Source organism: Geotrypetes seraphini, chromosome 7 (assembly GCF_902459505.1).
Source record: "Geotrypetes seraphini chromosome 7, aGeoSer1.1, whole genome shotgun sequence".
Classification (NCBI taxonomy): domain Eukaryota; kingdom Metazoa; phylum Chordata; class Amphibia; order Gymnophiona; family Dermophiidae; genus Geotrypetes; species Geotrypetes seraphini.
In genome coordinates this window covers 188,176,497-188,197,612 of record NC_047090.1, presented here as the reverse complement: position 1 = coordinate 188,197,612, position 21,116 = coordinate 188,176,497, and the positions used below count along the sequence as shown (strand labels likewise).

The window sequence follows — 21,116 nt, the reverse complement described above, 5'->3', positions numbered from 1 at the left end:
GATAGGGTTGAGAACCACTGATCTAAAGTGCATGTTGTTATTCACAAAATGGAGATTTACCCCCTCCCCCCCACACACACACACTTTTTTTTTTAACTAAGCCATCGTAGAGGTTTCTACCACAGTTCAGAGCACTAAATGCTCTGACGCTCATAGGAATTCCATAAGTGTCGGAGCATTTACACCTCTAGGCTGTGGTAGAAACCCCTACCACGGCTTAGTTAAAGAGGGGGTTGAAACCGATTATATTCCAGCAAATAAAACTGCATTTCTAGTGTTGTTTTCTTTATTCTTAAATTCGGGGAAATCAGATTGATATAAATGTGTTGCTTTGAACTGGTCTAGAAAGCACAGGGAGTTCAAATGATAGGTAGAGGCGGTGGCACAACTGGGATTAGAACTCAAGGAGCCTTGTCCATTTTCCTGGGGTTTGAGCTGTGTGTGTCTGTGAGAGTGTATAACTAATAACCCTTCTCTTTGGTATCGGACAGGTGGTTTACAAGAACAATGACATTCGCCTAGAGCTGTCTCGCTTGGCCAGGATTGGAGACACTAAAATGAAAATCTACGGTGATGTGGTCTTCAAGTGTGAGAATGTGGCCACGCTGGACCCCATCAGCTTTGAGACCCCCGAGGCCTACATCAGCCTCCCAAAGTGGAACACCAAGCGCATGGGCTCCATCTCCTTTGACTTCCGCACCACCGAGCCAAATGGGCTCATTTTGTTCACGCACGGGAAACCCCAGGAGTGGAAGGATACCAGGAGCCAGAAGAATACCAAGGTGGACTTTTTTGCCGTGGAGCTGCTGGACGGCAACCTCTACCTGCTGCTGGACATGGGCTCTGGCACCATCAAAGTAAAAGCCACCAGCAAGAAGGCAAATGATGGGAACTGGTACCATGTGGACATCCAACGAGACGGCAGGTCAGGTAGGACACTGTCAAATGGTAACGCAGGAAGTGAAGCTGAAGGAGGGTCAGAAGTTTGTTTTGTTGAATTGTGCCCGGTGGTGTGGCAAGAGAGGTTGGCAACCCCCCCCAATCTTCCTAGCCACTTGACCACCCCCACTTCCCCCCCCCCCCATGAACTTCTTGAAATGTTTGCCGGTGCAAGCAGCATCCTCCAGTCAATGCTCGGCCTTGTGACGTCATGCCTTGGTCCCATGACCAAGAAGTGAAGTCAGAAGGGAGTTGATGCCGTTGCGAGCAGCAAGTGTAAGATGCTGCTCGCACCTTCGAACATTTCAAGAGGTACATTCGGGAAGGGGAGGGGAATGGAGAGGAGGATAGGTGCCAGCACTGGTACCCCCCATGAAGAAAGCGCCCGGTACGGTCTGCCTCCTTGCCCTCTTTTACTAGGCCACTGATTATGCCACTGTGGCAGCTCCCTAAACGTAATCTCAAAGTTATCAGTGTTATAGGCAAAAGGCAATGATTTCGCAAGCTCAGTTTCATTAATTAGTGGAAGAATCCCTTGCTTTCAGGGCCCTCAGGGTGGTATCTCCCTAAACCAACAGCTGGACCACATTGAACCCATACATACTTCTGTGTTCATGTCACGCAAGAAAATTAGGCCCCTGATCTCATGTGGGCACATTTAATCTGACTAGAGCAGTGTTCTTCAACCTTTTGTCACCTATGGACTGGCGGAAATAAAATAATTATTTTGTGGACTGGCAGTTGAAGAACACCGGGCTAAGTCATGGGCCAGACCCCGCCCATCTCTACCCAATCTCCGCCCCAGACCCCATCCCCTTAATAGTACTAATTGTAACACCATTTTTTCCATTCATTTTTCATATATACACACACACACAATATAATTTTATATTAACAACACATAATGGTTAACCACAAAATTAAACTACACAAAGCACACTGTATACTTCTCAACATTCATTCCTACCAGAACACAGATAACTCCTATGCAAATACAGGACCAAAAACTAAAAGTACTACACTTCTCCCTCAATATTCGTGGGGGATAGGGGCAGAGCCAGCCCGCAAATACTGAAAATTCGCAAATAACATTTGGGCCGGCTCGGACCCAACCCCCTACCTTCCTCCAGCATCCCGGACCTTACTTGGTAGTCTATCGGGTTTTCGGGGCAGGAGTGATCTTCCTACACCCCTGCCCTCCTGCCCTGTGCAGATCACTCATAGAAAATGGTTGAAGTGAGCTCTCATAGTCTCTTGAGACTACGACGGGAACTCCCCACAGCCATTTTGTATGAGTGATCTGCACGGGGCAGGAGCGTAGGAAGATCACTCCTGCCCCGAAAGCCCGCAAGACCACCAGGTAAGATCCAGGGAGGTCTGGGATGCAGCATTTGTTTTCTTTTCCCCCAAAAAAATCGTGAATAACCGAATCTGCGGATACTGAAATCACGGATTCAGAGGGAGAAGTATAATATATACAAACAATCCCTAAGATGCAAGACTCTGCATGCAGTACAACCCCAGAGATAAAGAAGGAAATGCATTTCTTCCTGAACAGACAGCAGATGTAAATCAATCACTAAATTCAAAACTAAAATCATTCCCCCTACCTTTGTTGTCTCCCTCCCTCCATGCTGTGCCTTAACTTCTGGCCTGCTCCCGCCTGGCCATTTTATGCCGTCCCCAGCATTATCTTCGGGCCGGCTCCCTCTTCCTCAGTGCTGCAGTGCACAAAGACATGGGCCGCGTCCCGCGCCTCATTCGGAAGCCTTCTCTCTGACGTTGCGAGGTCAGATAGAAGGCTGCTGGTTCAGGAGCAGGAAGCGCATAGGAGCCACTGCAGAACTGAGGAAGAGGGAGCTGGCCCGAAGATAACGCCACATCGATCGCACCGCGGACCGGCGGTTGAAGAACACTATCTCAGGCCCGATGCACGTGCCGGCCCTGTGGACCGGCAGGAAATTTCTGTGGACCAGCACCAGTCCGCAGACCGGTGAAGACCAGTGAAGAACACTGGACTAGAGGAAAGGACCATGAAGACAGGGAGGCATTTATTATTTATTTATTTAAGTGTTTATATACAAGTACTCAAGCATTTTTCCCTGTCTGTCCCGGTGGGCTCACACTCTCTATTGTACCTGGGGCAATGGGGGAGTAAGTGACTTGCCCAGGGTCATGAGGAGCAGCATGGGATCTGAACCCACCAGCTCAGGAGGCTGAGGCTGTAGCTCTAACCACTGTACCACATCCCTCTTTAATTCATCCCCACTGGAGATTTTTTTAACCCGCTTTGGGGTCATTGCAGAAGGCCACACTGTAGAACCAAGAGGAGACTTTGTCCTCCACTGTATCTAAAGCAGATCTCTGAGACTTCCCGCAGGAGGTAATGTCTTCTTCTGACCACAGGTGCTGAGGCTCTGGCTTCTACCTCATATGGTAACGACTGTTCTATAGTTCCCTCATTCCTAGAAGATTTGGCTTTTGGTTAATGGAGATTGATCAAACTATGACTTAGCTGTTACAGGATCAGAAGCTCTTGTGTTTCATATGGCCAAAGAACAGATCCAGTCCTGAGTTTACCTCCTCCCTTCAATTTCTCTAAGATCAACAATAAACAGAGACCTGAGGATACATTGCAGGTACAACCAGAACTGGCCCAGCCTGTCCCTCTGACATGAAGGTTATTTACACTGGTTATAAGACATATTTGACTGGTGTCAGTAAAGATCCAGATAATTTTTCAGAATTACTCGAACGTAAATACCCAGAATACCTCTAACCAGTGACTTGGTTAAATTACATTTCTCTCTTTTCTCTCTTGCAGGCACCATATCGGTGAACAGTAAGCGCACGCCTTTCACCGCCAGCGGGGAGAGCGAGATTCTGGACTTGGAAGGCGACATGTACCTGGGGGGCCTTCCTGAGAATCGCGGGGGGTTGATACTCCCCACAGAGCTCTGGACTGCCATGCTGAATTATGGTTATGTGGGATGCATTCGAGACCTGTTCATTGACGGGCGCAGCAAGAATATCCGGCAACTGGCAGAGGCGCAGAATGCCGCCGGCGTAAAGTCCTCCTGTTTCCGGCTCAGTTCCAAGCAGTGCGACAGCTCCCCGTGTAAAAACAACGCCGTCTGCAAGGATGGTTGGAACCGCTTCATCTGTGACTGTACTGGCACCGGCTACTGGGGCAGGACCTGCGAAAGGGGTGAGTCTACAACCCTCTACTAAACACTGGCTGGCAGGGACGCTGGAACGTCGTATACCAAAGCCTGAAGAGGCTGATTTTCAAAGGGAATTTTTTGGGCCCAGGCTTTAGGTTGAAAACTCATCTAACTGAAGGACCTCATGCAGATACAGATCTCTTCATTTGCTGTCCTATTCTTGGCCCTACCTTCTTTTTGGATACCAAAGTTTGGGTGCTCAGCTCTAGTCTGTGTTAAAAGAGCTGGAAAGCAGAGCTGCCGAGTCTCCTGCTTTTGTGGGTCATCCCTTGCATTCCGGCTGAATGGGCTCTCCTTCCAGCAGCTGCAGGGCAGGCCTTCCTAAAACATCATCTCCTGCTGCTGCTTTTGGTCCAGAGGCAGCAGGAAGTGATGTTTTAGGAAGGTCTCTTCTGCTGCTGCTGGAAATAGAAGCTACTGCTGGTGCTGCTGTGGATGGGGCTGGCTGTAGTTGCAGGCAGGGCTGAGAAGAGTTAATGGTGGTGTTGGGTGGTATTATGGGCGGGGCTCGGCAGAACTATGGGTGGAGCAAGGCAGGATAGGGGTCGGACTCTAGAACTCCCACTTAGGATGTTGGCCTCCATGGAAATGAGATGTCTGCCTTTGGTATTTAGGTATCTTAACCCTTTTGAAAATGGAGCTTTCAACTTCCATGAGGCAGAGTTTGGGTAGAAAAGCAGAATACTTTGATTGTATAGAGTTAGCTAGTTTTGAGACTGGATAATGAGGCCTACGCAGCATGTTCGGTCTTCCTTAGTGTATCAGTGACCCGGCCTTGAATTTGGACCCTGATTCTAGATCCTCTGTGTTCATCCCACGCTTCTTTGAACTCAGTCACAGTTTTACTCTCCACCACCTCTCTCTGGAGCGCATTCCAGGCATCCACCACCCTCTCCGTAAAGTAGAATTTCCTAACATTGCCTTTGAATCTACCACCCCTCAACCTCAAATTATGTCCTCTGGTTTTACCATTTTCCTTTCTCTGGAAAAGATTTTGTTCTACGTTAATACCCTTCAAGTATTTGAATGTCTGAATCATATCTCCCCTGTCCCTCCTTTCCTCTAGGGTATACATATTCAGGGCTTCCAGTCTCTCCTCATACGTCTTCTGGCGCAAGCCTCCTATCATTTTCGTCGCCCTCCTCTGGACCGCCTCAAGTCTTCTTACGTCCATCGCCAGATACGGTCTCCAAAACTGAACACAATACTCCAAGTGGGGCCTTACGAATGACCTGTACAGGGGCATCAACATCTTCTTTCTTCTACTGGCTGTGCATCTCTTTATACAGCCCAGCATCCTTATGGCAGCAGCCACTGCCTTGTCACACTGTTTTTTCGCCTTTAGATCTTCGGACACTATCACCCGAAAGACCCTCTCCCCGTCCGGGCATATCAGCTTCTCACCTCCCAGTTCCTTCCGATTATTAATCCCCAAATGCATTACTCTGCATTTCTTTGCATTGAATTTTAGTTGCCAGGCATTAGACCAGGGATCTCAAAGTCCCTTCTTGAGGGCCACAATCCAGTCGGGTTTTCAGGATTTCCCCAATGAATATGCATGAGATCTATGTGCATGCACTGCTTTCAATGCATATTCATTGAGGAAATCCTGAAAACCTGACTGGATTGCGGCCTTCAAGGAGGGATTTTGAGATCCTTGCATTAGACCATTCCTCTAACTTTTGCAGATCCTTTTTCATATTTTCCACTCCCACTTCGGTGTCTACTCTGTTACAAATCTGGTATCATCTACAAAAAGGCACACTTTTCCTTCTAACCCTTCAGCAATGTCACTCACAAACATTTTGAACAGGATCGGCCCCAGCACCGAACCCTGAGGGACTCCACTAGTCACCTTTCCTTCCTTTGAGCGACTTCCATTAACCACCACCCTCTGGCGTCTGTCCGACAGCCAGTTTCTGACCCAGTTCACCACTTTGGGTCCTAACTTCAGCCCTTCAAGTTTGTTCAACAGCCTCCTATGAGGAACTGTATCAAAGGCTTTGCTGAAATCCAAGTAAATTACATCTAGCATATGTCCTCAATCCAGCTCTCTGGTCACCCAATCAAAAAATTCAATCAGGTTCGTTTGGCATGATTTACCTTTTGTAAAGCCATGTTGCCTCGGATCCTGTAACCCATTAGATTCAAGGAAGTACACTATCCTTTCTTTCAGCAATACTTCCATTATTTTTCCAACAACTGAAGTGAGGCTCACCGGCCTGTAGTTTCCTGCTTCATCCCTGTGACCACTTTTATGAATAGGGACCACATCCGCTCTCTTCCAATCCCCAGGAATCACTCCCGTCTCCAGAGATTTGTTGAACAAGTCTTTAATAGGACTAGCCAGAACCTCTATGAGCTCCCTAAGCATCCTGGGATGGATCCCGTCTGGTCCCATCACTTTGTCTACCTTCAGTTTTTCAAGTTGCTCATAAACACTCTCCTCCGTGAACGGCACAGAATCTACTCCATTTTTTCGTGTAACTATGCCAGACAATCTCGTTCCTTCTCCAGGATTTTCTTCTGTGAACACAGAACAGAAGTATTTGTTTAGCATATTTGCTTTTTCCTCATCACTCTCCACATATCGGTTCCCATGGTAGGAGATTAAGTGACTTGCCCAGGGTCACAAGGAGCAGCGTGGGTTTGAACTCACAACCTCAGGATGCTGAGGATGAGCTTTAACCACTGAACCACACTGCTCTGTCTCATAATGCACATGTCCATCAGCTTTGCTATTTTCCAGTTCTTTTGGCAAGATATGTGAAACAACACACAAAAGAGAGACCCAATAATCCACAGTAGAATCAATCCAACGATGAAAGTAAGCAGCTGTGAATACTGATGTTCTGAGACAAATTTATTGTACACTCTTACACTTAAAACCATAAAAATACAAATGTAATAGTCCACCACATGTCTAAAGACAATTAGACTGGTTTCAGTCCATTTCTTTATTTGTGCAACTGATATCCATTGAACCCCTGAGGAAGGCGTGTTTGCCGAAACACAGACCGTGTAGGATCTGGTTGGACTATTAAATTTGTATTTTTATGGTTTTAAGTGTAAGAGTATACAATAAATTCATCTCAGAAAAAGATATGTGAAAGACCCAATAATATGTCATAACCTATTATAATAACCTCAACAGTAATGACGTTTGGCGCAAGGGACACTGACATTTGTCAGCAGTGACATTAGAATCGTGGGATCATAAAGGGAGGTTCCTCGGGGACATGGTGAAATTAAAGAACCACAGACATTATAAGGAGGGGATACTGTGAGAATGAACGATACAGTGAGGTGTGTCTATATGGAATGACTGTAAAGGGGGGGTGTCTGTTGTCATTGCTAAGGGTGCTTCCGACAAAAAATTGTCCTTATGCCAGATCTTCTCTAGTCGTGTTCTCCAATGCAGTGCTCCCTACAAGTAAGTCCTTTCTTTCAATAAAACAAGTTGGTTATTAGGCTGATAGATACCCTTTTGGGGGGCATTTTTCATTCTGCTCAGGCACTAATGACTTTCTGGTCAGGTACTGAACAAATATCAAATTAAGTGGCAAACACACCTTTGATCCAAGAAGATGTGTACCCCGTGCAGTAGTCTCATCAAAGTTCAGCCACAACAGGTCTATGTTTTGTCGCTACACTATGCTCACTTCAAACCCGTGGGTAGATCGGGGCTCTTCCCCTTTCAAGGGACCCTGTGACTAGGGAGGGAGGAACCCCTCTCTACTAAGAGGCTTTCAATCTTGGCTCCACCTCGCTTTCTCTAATTCTGGGGCTCCATTTCACTAGTTTGGAACCCCCGCAAATTTTGAAAAACCACAAATGCAGTTTTGCGTCTGTTAAAAGGCAGAAGGCAGCTGCGGGTGCAGAAAATCATTCACGGTATGCTCCTACCGCCTCATCCTCTTACTAAAGTCAGGCTACATCAATCAGGAATTGCTTTGACATGCAACTCCTGATTGGTGTAGCCTGACTTTAGTGCAGGAAGAGGCGGTCGGGGCATACTGCGAATTACTGAGTTTGCGATTCGCAAACCACAAATTTGCAGGGGAACACTGTAGTTAATTTCACTTGCAAAATAATAATAAAGCAAAGGAAAACTACAGTCTTAGTTTCAGTCCACATCCGCCAGAGCTGGGGCAGCCAACTCCAGTGCAGTGTTTCACTCTCTCACACTGGCCCGCCCACTGCTGCTACAGACAAACATTCAAAAGGGTTCCTCAAAACCTTAAGTCCAAAGTAAAGAAAGGGAAAGTTCCAAACTGGAACTCCATGCCTTGCGCTACTGCACCTGGACAGTCTCCTTCATTACCACCTGGCTGGCCAACTCCACATCCATCTCTTCTGGCACCTCCCCTGACTGAGAATTTCTAAGCTCCATTTGCAAGGGCTTGGTCTCTTCCTTACTCTGGAGTTTACCCCACCCTACCCCTCTATGTCTTCTTTTCTGGCCAACCAGAGTCTCAGCCTTGTTCTAAGGGCCAACTCTTCCTTTTGATTGATAGCTCTACTCCAGGGGTCTCAAAGTCCCTCCTTGAGGGCCGCAATCCAATCGGGTTTTCAGGATTTCCCCAATGCATATGCATGAGATCTATGTGCATGCACTGCTTTCAATGCATATTCATTGGGGAAATCTTGAAAACCCGACTGGATTGCAGCCCTCAAGGAGGGACTTTAAGATCCCTGCTCTACTCCCATTAGCTGGCTTAAGGTCTAATCTTTAGGAATCTCTTGCTAATGGGCTGCAGGGGAGAGGGAGGAGGGAGCAATAGCTATAGAAACAGTGCCTTAGCAACGTTGTGTGCTGTTTTTTAGCTGGCTGTTTTTATCTTTGCATCGCTTTCCATGCCTCTCTCAGCTTGCATTAACTTTTCCCTCAGCCTCTGTTTCCCTCAGAAGCCCTTAACTATAGAGAGAGTGCCTTAGCAATCTGCTTAGCGGTTATCTTTGCATCAGTTTAAATTTCAGCTGCGCTATATATATCTCTTCCCTCACAACCCCTTATTGGCTGGCTAAGCTTCCTCAGGCACGTATGGCCAATGAGCTGCATGGGGAGGCGGAAGCATTATCTACAGAGACAGTGCCTTAGCAACCTGCTTAGAAACCTTCAGTCCTGTTTTCCCCCTGCAGTCTATTGGCTGGCTAAGCTTCCTTAAGAACATCTGACCAATGAACTGCAGGGAGAGACAGGACCATTGTAAAAAATCCCCCTTTTGACCCCCTAAATGAGTTTTGCCAAACTCCAGACCTAGCTAATTTGCTTTTTCGCACCATAAAGTGTAGATTGACCTGGTTTCACCAAATCCTTGGAGCCATTTTCCAGATCACAGTCCCAGCTTCCTCACTATATAATATTTGAGTATCGCATACAAATAAACAAACAAATTCCAGGAAACCTGTGGTAGCAAATCCATCATAAATTCACTAATAGGGAAGTGCTGAGAAGAAAATATACCTCCTAACGGGGTTGGCTTAACCTTAAGACCAGGTGAAGCCCTGACCCAGGACGCCGATGATAAGGTTACCATATGACTTCAGAAAAAGGAGGACGCATTGAAACATCCGGGTTTTACTTTCATTGCATTCAATGGAAGTAAAACCCGGATCTCTCAATCCGTCCTCCTTTTTCTGGAGCCATATGGTAACCCTAGCCGGTGATAAAGCGTGCCAAAATCCCATTCTATCATCTTCCCTTCCCTCTTTAGGTGGGGATGGAGAGATCGGATTGGGATTCAGGAATTTTTGTGCCCTTTATCACCAGCCTTTTGGGAGGGGAGCCAGACTTGAGATAGAGGGGGAGCTACTGGACTTGAGGGGTGCCAATGCAAAAGGGTGCCACATTACCTTGAGCAAGTCCAGCTTCTTAATACAGGCAGTCTTCGAGTTACAGACGCCCAACTTAAGTACAACTCATACTTAAGAACGCGGTTGTGGCTTCATTTTATTTCACTGAGCAGAATTTCCAGTGGCATAGACCCCTACACTTCACCTGTAGCAGATTCAAGAACGATGCATGGCCACATTAAGAACAGTGTGTAGTTGTGTTCGCTGTACCTTAGAGAGAACACTGGTAGGGACAGTTGTCAGCTAGGAGTAGACGTAAGCAGCAAGAATCTTAAAATCTACAGGTTCCGAGTTACATACATCTGACTTAAGAACCACTTTAAAAACATAATTCGTTCTTAACCCGGGGACTGCCTGTACTTCAAAACAGATCAGATACTGGGGGGAGGAGAGAAATAACCAAGGAACGGAGGGAAGGGGCAGAAGGGTGGAGGATAATTGCTAAGAGGTGCGCTGTCTGCCTCTCTATGTTGATACATTTGATGGAGAGGCCTAGCTCTCTATTTACTGAATTCCTTCTTCACTGTTGTAGGGTTTCACTGGCTGAGCAGATGAGAACTGGCGTCTGGATGAATTACCTGTGTCATGTTCTTCTGTGTATACAGAGTGAGCTGTCTGACTTCTGTAACCTTTCTGTAGTCAGGGGGAGAGGAAGATGAGAGAAGTTTAGGAATCTGTCTGCAGAGACACACGGGTACCGTTGGTCAGCAGCCTGAAAGAGCTGGTCTTATTTGAAGGAGCAGCTGCACTGATATTATTGAGCGGGAGGGAGAAAGGGCTTTGTGGGGAAATTCAGAAAGGAGCTTTTATCTAAGAACGATCACAGTCAATGGAGCTCTAACGTTGGCCACAAATCTTTGTCGATATGTAAATGCAAGAGAGAAGAGAAAGCCAAGGTGGTTAGTCAAATTGGTGCCTGAAGAGCCAAGAGTACAAAAGATCTGATGAAACAGAGGAGGAACAAAGAAGGCAATCAGGATGGCAAAACTATATACATTACTCCCCCGATATTTGCGGGGGTTCCGTTTCCAGGAACCCCTGTGAATCTTAAAAAACCGCAAATAAGGTTTTTCGTGGTGGGAGACTGGAGAGGGCAGCGGAAGAGGCAGGAGAGAGCAGCCAGAGCGCCGGCGAGTGAAGGAAATCAATCGCTGTATGCTCCGACTGCCTCTTCCTGCACTAAAGTCGGGCCTTACTAATCAGGAGCTGTGTGTCAAAGCAACTCCTGATTGGTGAGGCCCGACTTTAATACAATTCTTAACAGTTTACATGAATTTATGCAGGTGCTCAAGCATTTTTCCCTGTCTGTCCCACTGGGTTCACAATCTATCTAATGTACCTGGGGCAATGGTGGGATTAAGTGATTTGCCCAGGGTCACAAGGAGCAGTGTGGGTTTAGAACTCACAACATCAGGGTGCTGAGGCTGTAGCTTTAACCACTACACCATTCTCTCCCCTGGAGACATGGAGACTATGTTAAAATGAGGAAAGTAGAAAAAAATCTAAATGAAGCAGCAGCAGCAGCAAAGGTTAAGAATTTAAAGGCACCTTTTACAAAGCCACGGCAGTGAGTCTGGTATGGAAAATGCACCCAAACCCATTCAATTCATGTAGGCTTCAGTGCCTTTACCAAAGCTTTGTAAAAGGGGACCTAAATCAGGAATGGATGCTGTTTAAAAATACCATCTTGGAAGCCCAGGCCAGATACATTCCATGCACCAAAAAGGTAGATGGAAGACCAAACAGTTGAAAGAAGCTATTATTGCCAAAAGAACATCCTTAAATAAAAAAGGAAAATCAATTCAGAGAAAGGGAGATACCCATATCCACAATGATAGTTAATTGTGACAATTTTAAGGTAGTAAAACAAATCTCAGTAATTTGGAAGCCGCATTAAGAAAAATTGACAAACTAAAGAGTGTCAAATCACCTAGACTGGATGGTATACATAAGAACGTAAGAATTGCCATCTCCGGATCAGACCCCTGGGTCCATCAAGTCCGGTGATCCGCACACACGGAGGCCCCGCCAGGTGTACCCTGGCCTAGTTTTAGTCCCCAATTCACTGTATGCTTCTCAAGGGAGATGCGCATCTAATTTACCCTTCCCCGTATCACTCTATGCCACTCTTAAGGAGATACGCATCTAGTTTACCCTTAAATCCTAGAACGGTGGATTCTGCAATTACTTCCTCTGGGAGAGCATTCCAGGTGTCCACCACTCGCTGCATGAAACAGAACTTCCTGATATTCGTCCTGGACCTGTCTCCCCCCTCAGCTTCAGTCTATGTCCTCTTGTCCGTGTCACACTGGACATTGTAAATAACTGCTTTCCCTGCTCCATTTTGTCGAATCCTTTCAGTATTTTGAAAGTCTCAATCAGGTCTCCTCGCAGTCTCCTCTTCTCAAGGGAGAACAACCCCAGTCTCCTAACTCGTTCCTCATAGTCCAGGTTCTCCATACCTTTCACTAGCTTCATTGCTCGTCTCTGCAACCTCTCTAGCAGTTTTATATCCTTCTTTAGGTATGGAGACCAATGCTGGACGCAGTATTCCAGGTGCGGTCTGACCATGGCTCTGTAGAGCGGTATTATAACTTTCTCTGATCTACTTGTAATTCCCTTCTTTATCATGCCTAGCATTCTATTTGCTTTCTTCGCTGCTGCCGCACATTGCGCCGACGGTTTCAGGGTCCTATCTATCAATACACCCAGGTCCTTTTCCTGTTCGGTCTTTCCCAGAGTTACACCTGACATACTATACTTGTGATCTTAATTTTTTCTGCCTAAATGCATCACTTTGCATTTTTCCACATTAAAATTCATCTGCCATTTATCTGCCCACTTCTCCAATTGATTCAAGTCACTCTGGAGTTCCTCGCTGTCCTTCTGCGATCTGATTGCCCGGCATAGCTTTGTGTCATCTGCAAACTTGATGATTTCACTGGATGTTCCTTCTTCCAGGTCATTTATGAAAATATTAAATAAGATGGTTCCAAGTACTTAGCCCTAGGGTACACCACTAGTCACTTTTTTCCATTCTGAGAACTTCCCATTTATGCCCACTCTCTGTTTTCTGTTCTCTAGCCATTTGCCTATCCATCTTAGTATATCTCCCTCTATTCCATGGCCTTGTAATTTCCTGAGAAGTCTTACATGTGGAACTTTGTCGAACGCTTTCTGAAAGTCCAAGTATACAATATCCACCGGTTCTCCACTATCAATTTGTCTGTACACTGTCTCAAAAAATTGAAGTAGGTTTGTCAAACATGATTTCCCTTTCCTGAAGCCATGTTGACTGGCTCTCATCAGGTCGTGTGTGTCTAGGTGCCGGACTATGCTATCTTTTATCAGCGCCTCAACCATCTTTCCAGGGACAAACTTGAGACTTGCAGGTCTGTAGTTGCCTGGCACTCCTCTCGATCCTTTTTTAAATATCGGCGTGACATTCGCTATCTTCAAGTCGTCCGGTATCTGTTTTGTTTTGATTGACAGGTTGGCAAGTTTTTGCAATAGTTCTCTGATTTCAAATTTCAGTTCTTTTAGGACTCTCGGATGAATTCCGTCTGGTCCAGGAGATTTATTACTTTTAAGTTTGTTGATCTGTTGGTAAATCTGGTCCAAGTCCACTTCTACTGTGGTGAGGCTGTCCTGTACGACTCCCTTGAACACTTTCACTGTGTCAGGTATTGCTGTGGTGTCTTCCTTTGTAAAGACAGATGCAAAGAAGGAATTCAGTCTGTCTGCAATTTGTTTGTTATCCTTGACGCACCCTTTTCCTCCCAGGTCATCCAGCGGTCCCACCGCCTCCCGTGCGGGTTTTTTCCCTTTTATGTATCTAAAAAAGGGCTTGAAATTTTTGGTCTCTCGCGCTATTTTTTCCTCGTAGACCTTTTTGGCAACCCTCACCGCCTTGTGACATTTTTTCTGATCATCTTTATGTTTGTTTCAAGCTTCGGATGTTTTCGTGCGTTTCCACGTCTTAAAGGAGTCCTTCTTTTGATTTATGGCTTCCTTCACTTCTTTGATAAGCCACGCTGGCTCTCTTTTGCCTTTGGTTTTCTTTACTTTGGACATCCGCGGAATGTAGAGGCTTTGTGCTTCCGTGAAAGTATTTTTCAGTAAGGACCATGCCTGTTCCACCATTATGACTTTGCCCATCTTTTTCTTGATCCGTTTTTTCACCATGGCTCTCATGCTGTCGTATCTTCCCTTTTTAAAGTTTAAAGTCGTGGTTGAGGTTTTGGTACCTTTCCCTTTCCCGACATCGAGTTTGAAGTTGATCATGTTGTGATCGCTCGTCCCCAGCGGGACCGTGACTTCTACTTCCTTTGCTGGACCCGTAATGCCATTTAGGACCAAGTCCAAGGTGATGTTTCCTCTCGTCGGCTCTCCTACCATCTGTTCCAGGAAGCAGTCCCCTAGCACTTCCAGGAACTTTGCCTCCTTGCCACAGTTGGAGGTTCCCAGGTCCTAGTCTATCCCCGGGAATTTGAAATCCCCCAAGATTACGACACTACCTGTCTTACATTCTTGTTTAATTTCCTCTATCATTTCCGAGTCTGTCTCCTCCCTCTGTCCCGGCGGTCAGTAGTAAAGGCCAATCTTTATGTCAGCACCGTTGTGTCTGGGAATCTTTATCCAGAGGGATTCCAGCTTCTATTTCTCTTCCGCCATAGTCTCTCTCAAGGATTCTAATGCCCAACATATAGGGCAATACCTCCACCTTTCTGCCCCACTCTATCTTTTCTGTACAGTTTGTATCCCTGTAGTACTGTGTCCCATTTGTTTTCGTCATTCCACCATGTTTCTGTTATGCCAATGTTTTCCAGTTCATCGTGTCTTGCTATTGTCTCTAATTCTCCCATTTTGTTTCTCAGACTTCTAGCATTCGTATACATGCATTTGAGTTCTCTTTGTGTTACCTTCTTGGACTTTTTAAGCTTAGCAGTATCTACTGCTTCTTCCACGGTATCCTTTTGTGCTGCTGTGTTGTCTTCCTCATTTGCTTTGTGGTTGACCCCTCTCTTTCTGAAAACGGGACATATCGGCGTCCCGAAGCTCTGCTTGGGGACAACATGCAGAGATGCCCAAAAGGAGCCCGGGATTTCTCCCTGCTGGTGCGAGCGGCTGCCTGTAAGGGCTGAGAGAGAAAGCGCGGGGAGCGCTGAGTGCCCTAGGGACCTCGGCTCGTGCGCTGATTACAGCACGGAACGCTTTTGCTGTTGCACGGTCGGCTGCGCACAGTGTCGGATATTTTTGGTCCTTTTGACTTAACCTTTCACCGCTTCATCGCGCATTGTAGTTGACGGATTCGCTTGCTGACATTCTGCCGTGGTGTTTGGCCATCTTTAGAGCATCACATACAATCTCACCCAAGTCCCTCTTCTCTTTCATGCACAAAAGTTCTTCATCCCCGAAACTGTACTGTTCACCTGGGTTTCTGCAGCCCAAACGCATAACCTTGCGTTTCTTAGCATTAAATCTTAGCTGCCAAATTCCAAACCATTCCTCAAGCTTCCCTAGGTCCTGGATAAATGTGAATTGATTAGTTACTCTTTCAAAAAGTATACAGACTAGGGGCCACTCCATGAAGTTACATAGCAATATTTATAAAACAAATTGGAGAAGGCCGCGCTAGCATGATTAGGGCTGGCTGCGGCGATAAGAACTCCGATGCTCATAGAAATCCTAGGAGCGTCGGAGTTCTTACCACCGCAGCTGACGCAGCTTTGTAAAGGAGAGCCATAGTTAAGCTCTGTAACTCATTGCCAAAGCAAGTGAAAAAGGCATTATGGATGTTTTAAAACAAAATAAAAAGTTTGAACAAATTCCTGGAGGAAAAGTCCATAAATTATTATTTAGGTTGATCAGGGGATATTCACTGCTAATCCACAGAGTTAGTTACTTATATCTTGGATTGGCCATTCTCAGAAAAAGGATGTTCTTATTCTTCTGCAGTCAGTGAGCTGCTTGTCTTACCTGCTGCTTCCTTCCCTGCAGTCTGAACCATGTGGGAATTTTTTTAAGTATTTATATTCCAATTGTGGATCAATGAATCTGTTTGCCTAAGGCCCACTCAAGAGTTATTCCTGCCCTGCACAGCCCTATGGGACTCATATAGCCCGCCACATGTATCAAACTATTAAAATTAAGGGGATAAAAGTGACGCGAGCCACACTACAACTTAGACGCAAGGACGAGCTTAAATGTCCTTTTCCAGGAATTGCTTTTCTAGCTCATATGTGCACGGTGTATTTCCATTTTTTGATTAACCTTTTTTTCTGCAGCTTAGCAGTTCATTTCACAAGCATTTTTATAAACGAAATAGCATACTCCAGGGGGATCAATTCTAGGACCCCACAAGTACTGAAGGACATCACGTTTGGCCATACATTGAAACCCTTCATTGCAGACTCTGTCATGAGTTACTGCAAAATGGTTTTGTGTGTTCTAAAGGCCGATTTCATCATCTTATTGTGATTGTTTTATTTTCATCTTATTATGCCTTCAAGAAATACCTGTAGAGAGCCAAAGGAGTGACCAGTGAAGAGCGGATAAAAGCTCAAAATGAATCGGATAACTTTTGAAAGGTTACTGCTTCAGTTTGGATGGGAGTGGAAGCCAGAAGATTGCAAAAGCAAGAAAGAGAGGGAAAATAGATACCGGAACATGACAAAAGGCGGGCTAGAGATGTGATCGGAACCTGCTGCATGGCTTTTACACACCCAGACCTCTAAGGTATAAGTGCACGTGAGGCGGGCCTCCTTTAATTGAAAGGAGGCTCTGGAATGAGGAGGCATGGGGTGAAGGCGAAAGGGGACAGACTCCGGAGTAATCTGAGGAAATACTTCTTTCTGGAAGAATGCTGGATTTGTGGACCAATCTCTCAGAGGCAGTGATGGAGATGAGGACTGTATCTGAATTCAAGAAAGCATGAGACGAGCACAGAGCATCTCTAAGGGAGAGGATGAGTTTGTGGGTGGACTGGGTAAGCTGTCTAGTCTTTATCTGCTCTTATTTGGCCTGTTATTCAGCTGGCTCTGGTCACTCCCTGCCAAGTAGACATATATATTAATTGCTGGTCTCTATTTGGGTACAGCCACTTTTACTGATCTCATACACCTATGTCCTGACATAGGATGCATTTATCGGAAAGTTAAACTGTTAACACGCTAACATACACGCAGGATGCCCATATCATCTGAATTATGCTTTACTGAATAAATAGTGCAATTGTACTCACAATTGGCCGGTTTTCTCAGAGGTCAGCAGTCTCTGGGCATGGATTTTTGGTTACAATATGATGTAGAAAGATAGGCAAAGGTTTGGAGAACAGGGATGAAGAAAAAGCAGAGCAGGGAGGAGTTCTAGATGTCAGGGATGAAATGCAGAATTATCCTTGCGTGAGGTCAAATTTTATGCACACGGTGAATAGACAGTCCTATAATCAAGGGGGTTTCTCAACCATGTGGCTGATGGTTGGCGGAGGCACAAGTGTGACCCTGAACAAAAGGACAGAGTGGCACCCAAGGCAGGGGGAGAGGTGCAAGAGAGAGCCCAATAGGAACAGAGCTTAGCACCAGGGAGCAAAAGGAAGGTCACACCTTGCTGACCTTGTCAGGGCAAAGGTATAGAAATGACCAAGAAATGAGACAAGGATTCAAATTTAGCTGAGAGAAGAAAGGGAGGTGGTCTTAGGTGAAAGTCCACTGGCAGAGAAGCTTATACAAGCAAGGGAAGACTACATTTCCCACAATGTTTAGCTCACTTATCCTGGCAAGAAGTAGCTACAGTAGGGGTAGGGAACTCCGGTCCGCGAGAGCCTTATTCCAGTCGGGTTTTCAGGATTTCCCCAATGAATATGCATGAGATCTATTTGCATGCACTGCTTTCAATGCATATTCATTGGGGAAATCCTGAAAATCCGACTGGAATACGGCTCTCGGGGACCGGAGTTCCCTACCCCTGACATAAAGCATATCTTGGAGCCGTGTCTCAACCAGATTAAGGCAGCTGGAGGCATAACAGGCACTGATATCTAATGCAAGATCCAGTTAACTTATGGCAGCCCTTTCACCATCCTGGGCTAACTAAATATCTGTGGCTTCCGGGTAACTCTCAGGTCACCCAGACCACCCCAGACCAGGGGTAGGCAATTTCAGTCCTCGAGAGCCGAAGCCAGGTCAGGTTTTCAGGATATCCACAATAAATATGTATGAGATCGATTTGCATTTCAAGGAGATTTGCAGATCCATCTCATACATATTCATTGTGGATATCTTGAAAACCTGACCTGGCTCCGGCTCTCGAGGACAGGAATTGCCTACCCCTGCCCCAGACCGTCCTAGCACTACCCAGAGAGTGCCTCAGTGGTCCGCCTGGGTTTCCAAAGACATTCTCTGGTTAGGCACTGCTGAAAATCCAAGTATGTCCTGGTCCGGGAAGGAGCCCCTCTTAACTCGGTAAAGCAGGGTAGGGAACTCCGGTCCTCGAGAGCCGTATTCCAGTCGGGTTTTCAGGATTTCCTCAATGAATATGCATGAGATCTATTTGCATACACTGTTTTCAATGCATATTCATTGGGGAAATCCTGCAAACCGACTGGAATACTGCTCTCGAGGACTGGAGTTCCCTACCCCTGCGGTAAAGAAACGCTGGATATTGAGCCCCTGTGTTTCTGTGTTTCAGCAACCTGCTCCAAGCCTTGACAGCTTGGTGTTTCTGGGTGATTACCTGCTTTATATCTTGCCATTACCAGGAAACAGTCGCCTGCCCCCACCTCTCTGCATCCAGCGAACGTGGTGATAAGATGCTCTACCGCTCAATTTACCTACTTGACAATGTTCTTCTGACCCCGGGACCCTCTTGTAGACCTCTGAATGCGCGCTAATATCTGTGGCTATTGCTGAGGTCCCCAAGCTAAGTCTTGTTCTTCCTATGCACTCCCTGCAGCTTGCCTGTGCACTGATCTAATGCGTCACTAAAATTCCTGACAGCCTGAAGGTCACCTCCAGTGCAGGCCCAAGACCGAGAGCAGCAGGAGCTTCTGGAACTCGGTCATGCAGAGGAAAGGCGAGCTAAATCTTACACACGGGGGCAGGTTCAGGCAGGCATTGAAGTTTGGGGGCTCTCTGAAGGACCACCCTGTTTTAGAAGCACCATGCTTGGCTAGATGTACTATTCTTCTGACCCCGCTTGGTAGCTCTTGTTTCTATCTTACTTTCATACGCGATGTTTACATTTAGTGGAAAGGTGACATTTATTTTAGGTATTTATATATCACCTATCAAGCGGTTTACAATTAGGTACCCAAGCATTTTCCGTATCTGTCCCGGTGGGCTCACAGTCTGTCTAAAATAGAAAATGAATAGTCCATCCAGTCTGCCCTGTAATTACATGCGTTACAATTTAATGATTAAATTAAAATGTCTTTTTTCTTTGTTATTTCTGGGCCATAGACATTAGGGGCCGGATTCCGTATAGGACGCCCAGTCTCAGAAGCTTCCTACGCGGCTTTTGAGAATCGCACACAGGTGTCCTATAGAGAATCACATCTGTCCGCCTAAGAACCCGATTCTCTAACCAGCGTCCATTTCACAGGTGCCAGTTAGAGAATCAGGTTGCCACTGAGTTTATCGTGGCAAGGGATCTCCCTGCCATGATAATTTTAACGGTAACTCGTCCCTCCCACCTACGAAGACTAATGACAGGAGTGATGCTCAGTCCCTCCTGCCAGAAACCCCTCCTCCGTCCCCGAACATCGCCGGCAGGAGGGATGTTCAGCCTCTCCTGCCCGAAATCCCCCCCCCCGGTACATCGACAGCAGGAGGGATGCCCAGTCCCTCCTTTGGACCCCTCCTCCTCCACCACCCTGGACCCCATCAGCCCCGTTGAAACCTCCCCCAGAACTCCCCACCATAAAATGTTGGCCAGTCAGAGGCATCCTTCCTGCCTCCAGCCAGCTGGCCCGCCTTCTCACAAATGGTGGGCCTGCCCCTTCCCGGTGCCATCGTGGGCTCAGGCACTTAAGGCCCCTCCCGTAGGGATCTTAGGCACCTGGGCCAACCAGATTCTTAGGCCCCATTCACAGTGCATTCTGGGATGCACTGGGAGTGGCTTAAGATTCCGATTGGCCAGAACCCTTCGGCAAGTTCAAAAGCAGGATTGGTCAAAAGTCTCCAGCCTGAAACTGGGTAACTTGGCAACTCGGCTGGTGGCATAATTATTTTCTGTGCTTTCTCTTGTAACCAGCTTTTTTGGACTGTTAGTCTAGAAATCTACAAATTAGAATAAGATTGTTTATATGGCCCAATCAAACTGTATCTGAGGTAACCTGTGATATTGTCCAGGTGCTGGTACCAGCTAGGTCAGATCTGGTTTTGCTATCCATTTCTTCAGTGCTACCTCTTCTGGGTTTGCTGCAGTTGGCAATGATATATGGCCAGTGAGGGAAGCCTCAATCCTTGAGGGCCACAACACATTTGGATTTTCTGGATTTCCCCAATGAATATGCATGAGATCTATTTGCATGCACTACCTCCGTTGTATGCAAATAGATCTTATGCATTTTTATTGTGGAAATCCTGAAAATCCAACTGGATTGTGACCTTTGAGGACTGAGCTTGCTCACCCCTGACATATGGTCCTTTGGTTAGTCTACTTTAGTGGTTCTTGAACCTGGGCTGGGGAACCCCCCAGCCAATCGGGTTTTCAAGATATCCCCAATGAAAATGCATGAGGGAGATTTGCATGCATGTCACCTCTATTATATTCAAATCTCTCTCATGCATATTTATTAGGGATATCTTAAAAACTCGACTGGCTGGGGGACCCCAGGGCAGGTTTAAGAACCACTAGTTTACTTAATATAAGACTGCCAACTGGATCCAGATTCACAGGTCAGGGCTGACCAAGTCCTGGGTTTACTCCTTTACATGCAGGGACCTGTAATTCTGATTCCCCCACTGCTAAGAAAAACAAGACTATAAGTCCTAGCATGCATTGGGGTAAACTCAGGACTGGATCAACCCTGCCTTGCACCTTTGGATCCAGTTATCAGCCTTAACTCTAAAGCAGTGGTTCCCAAACCTGTCCTGG

At 46.3% G+C, this 21,116-nt stretch overlaps 1 protein-coding gene across 1 annotated transcript in view; it reads left to right on the top strand.

The window, feature by feature from the left end:
* NRXN3 (neurexin 3) overlaps window positions 1-21,116 on the top strand; it is a 1,772,673-nt gene that overhangs the window by 555,826 nt on the left and 1,195,731 nt on the right. Inside the window, exons 9-10 of the mRNA XM_033952014.1 lie at window positions 492-930; window positions 3,764-4,147. Of these exons, the coding sequence (XP_033807905.1) occupies window positions 492-930; window positions 3,764-4,147 (823 nt within the window). The remainder of the gene's footprint in view (window positions 1-491; window positions 931-3,763; window positions 4,148-21,116) is intronic.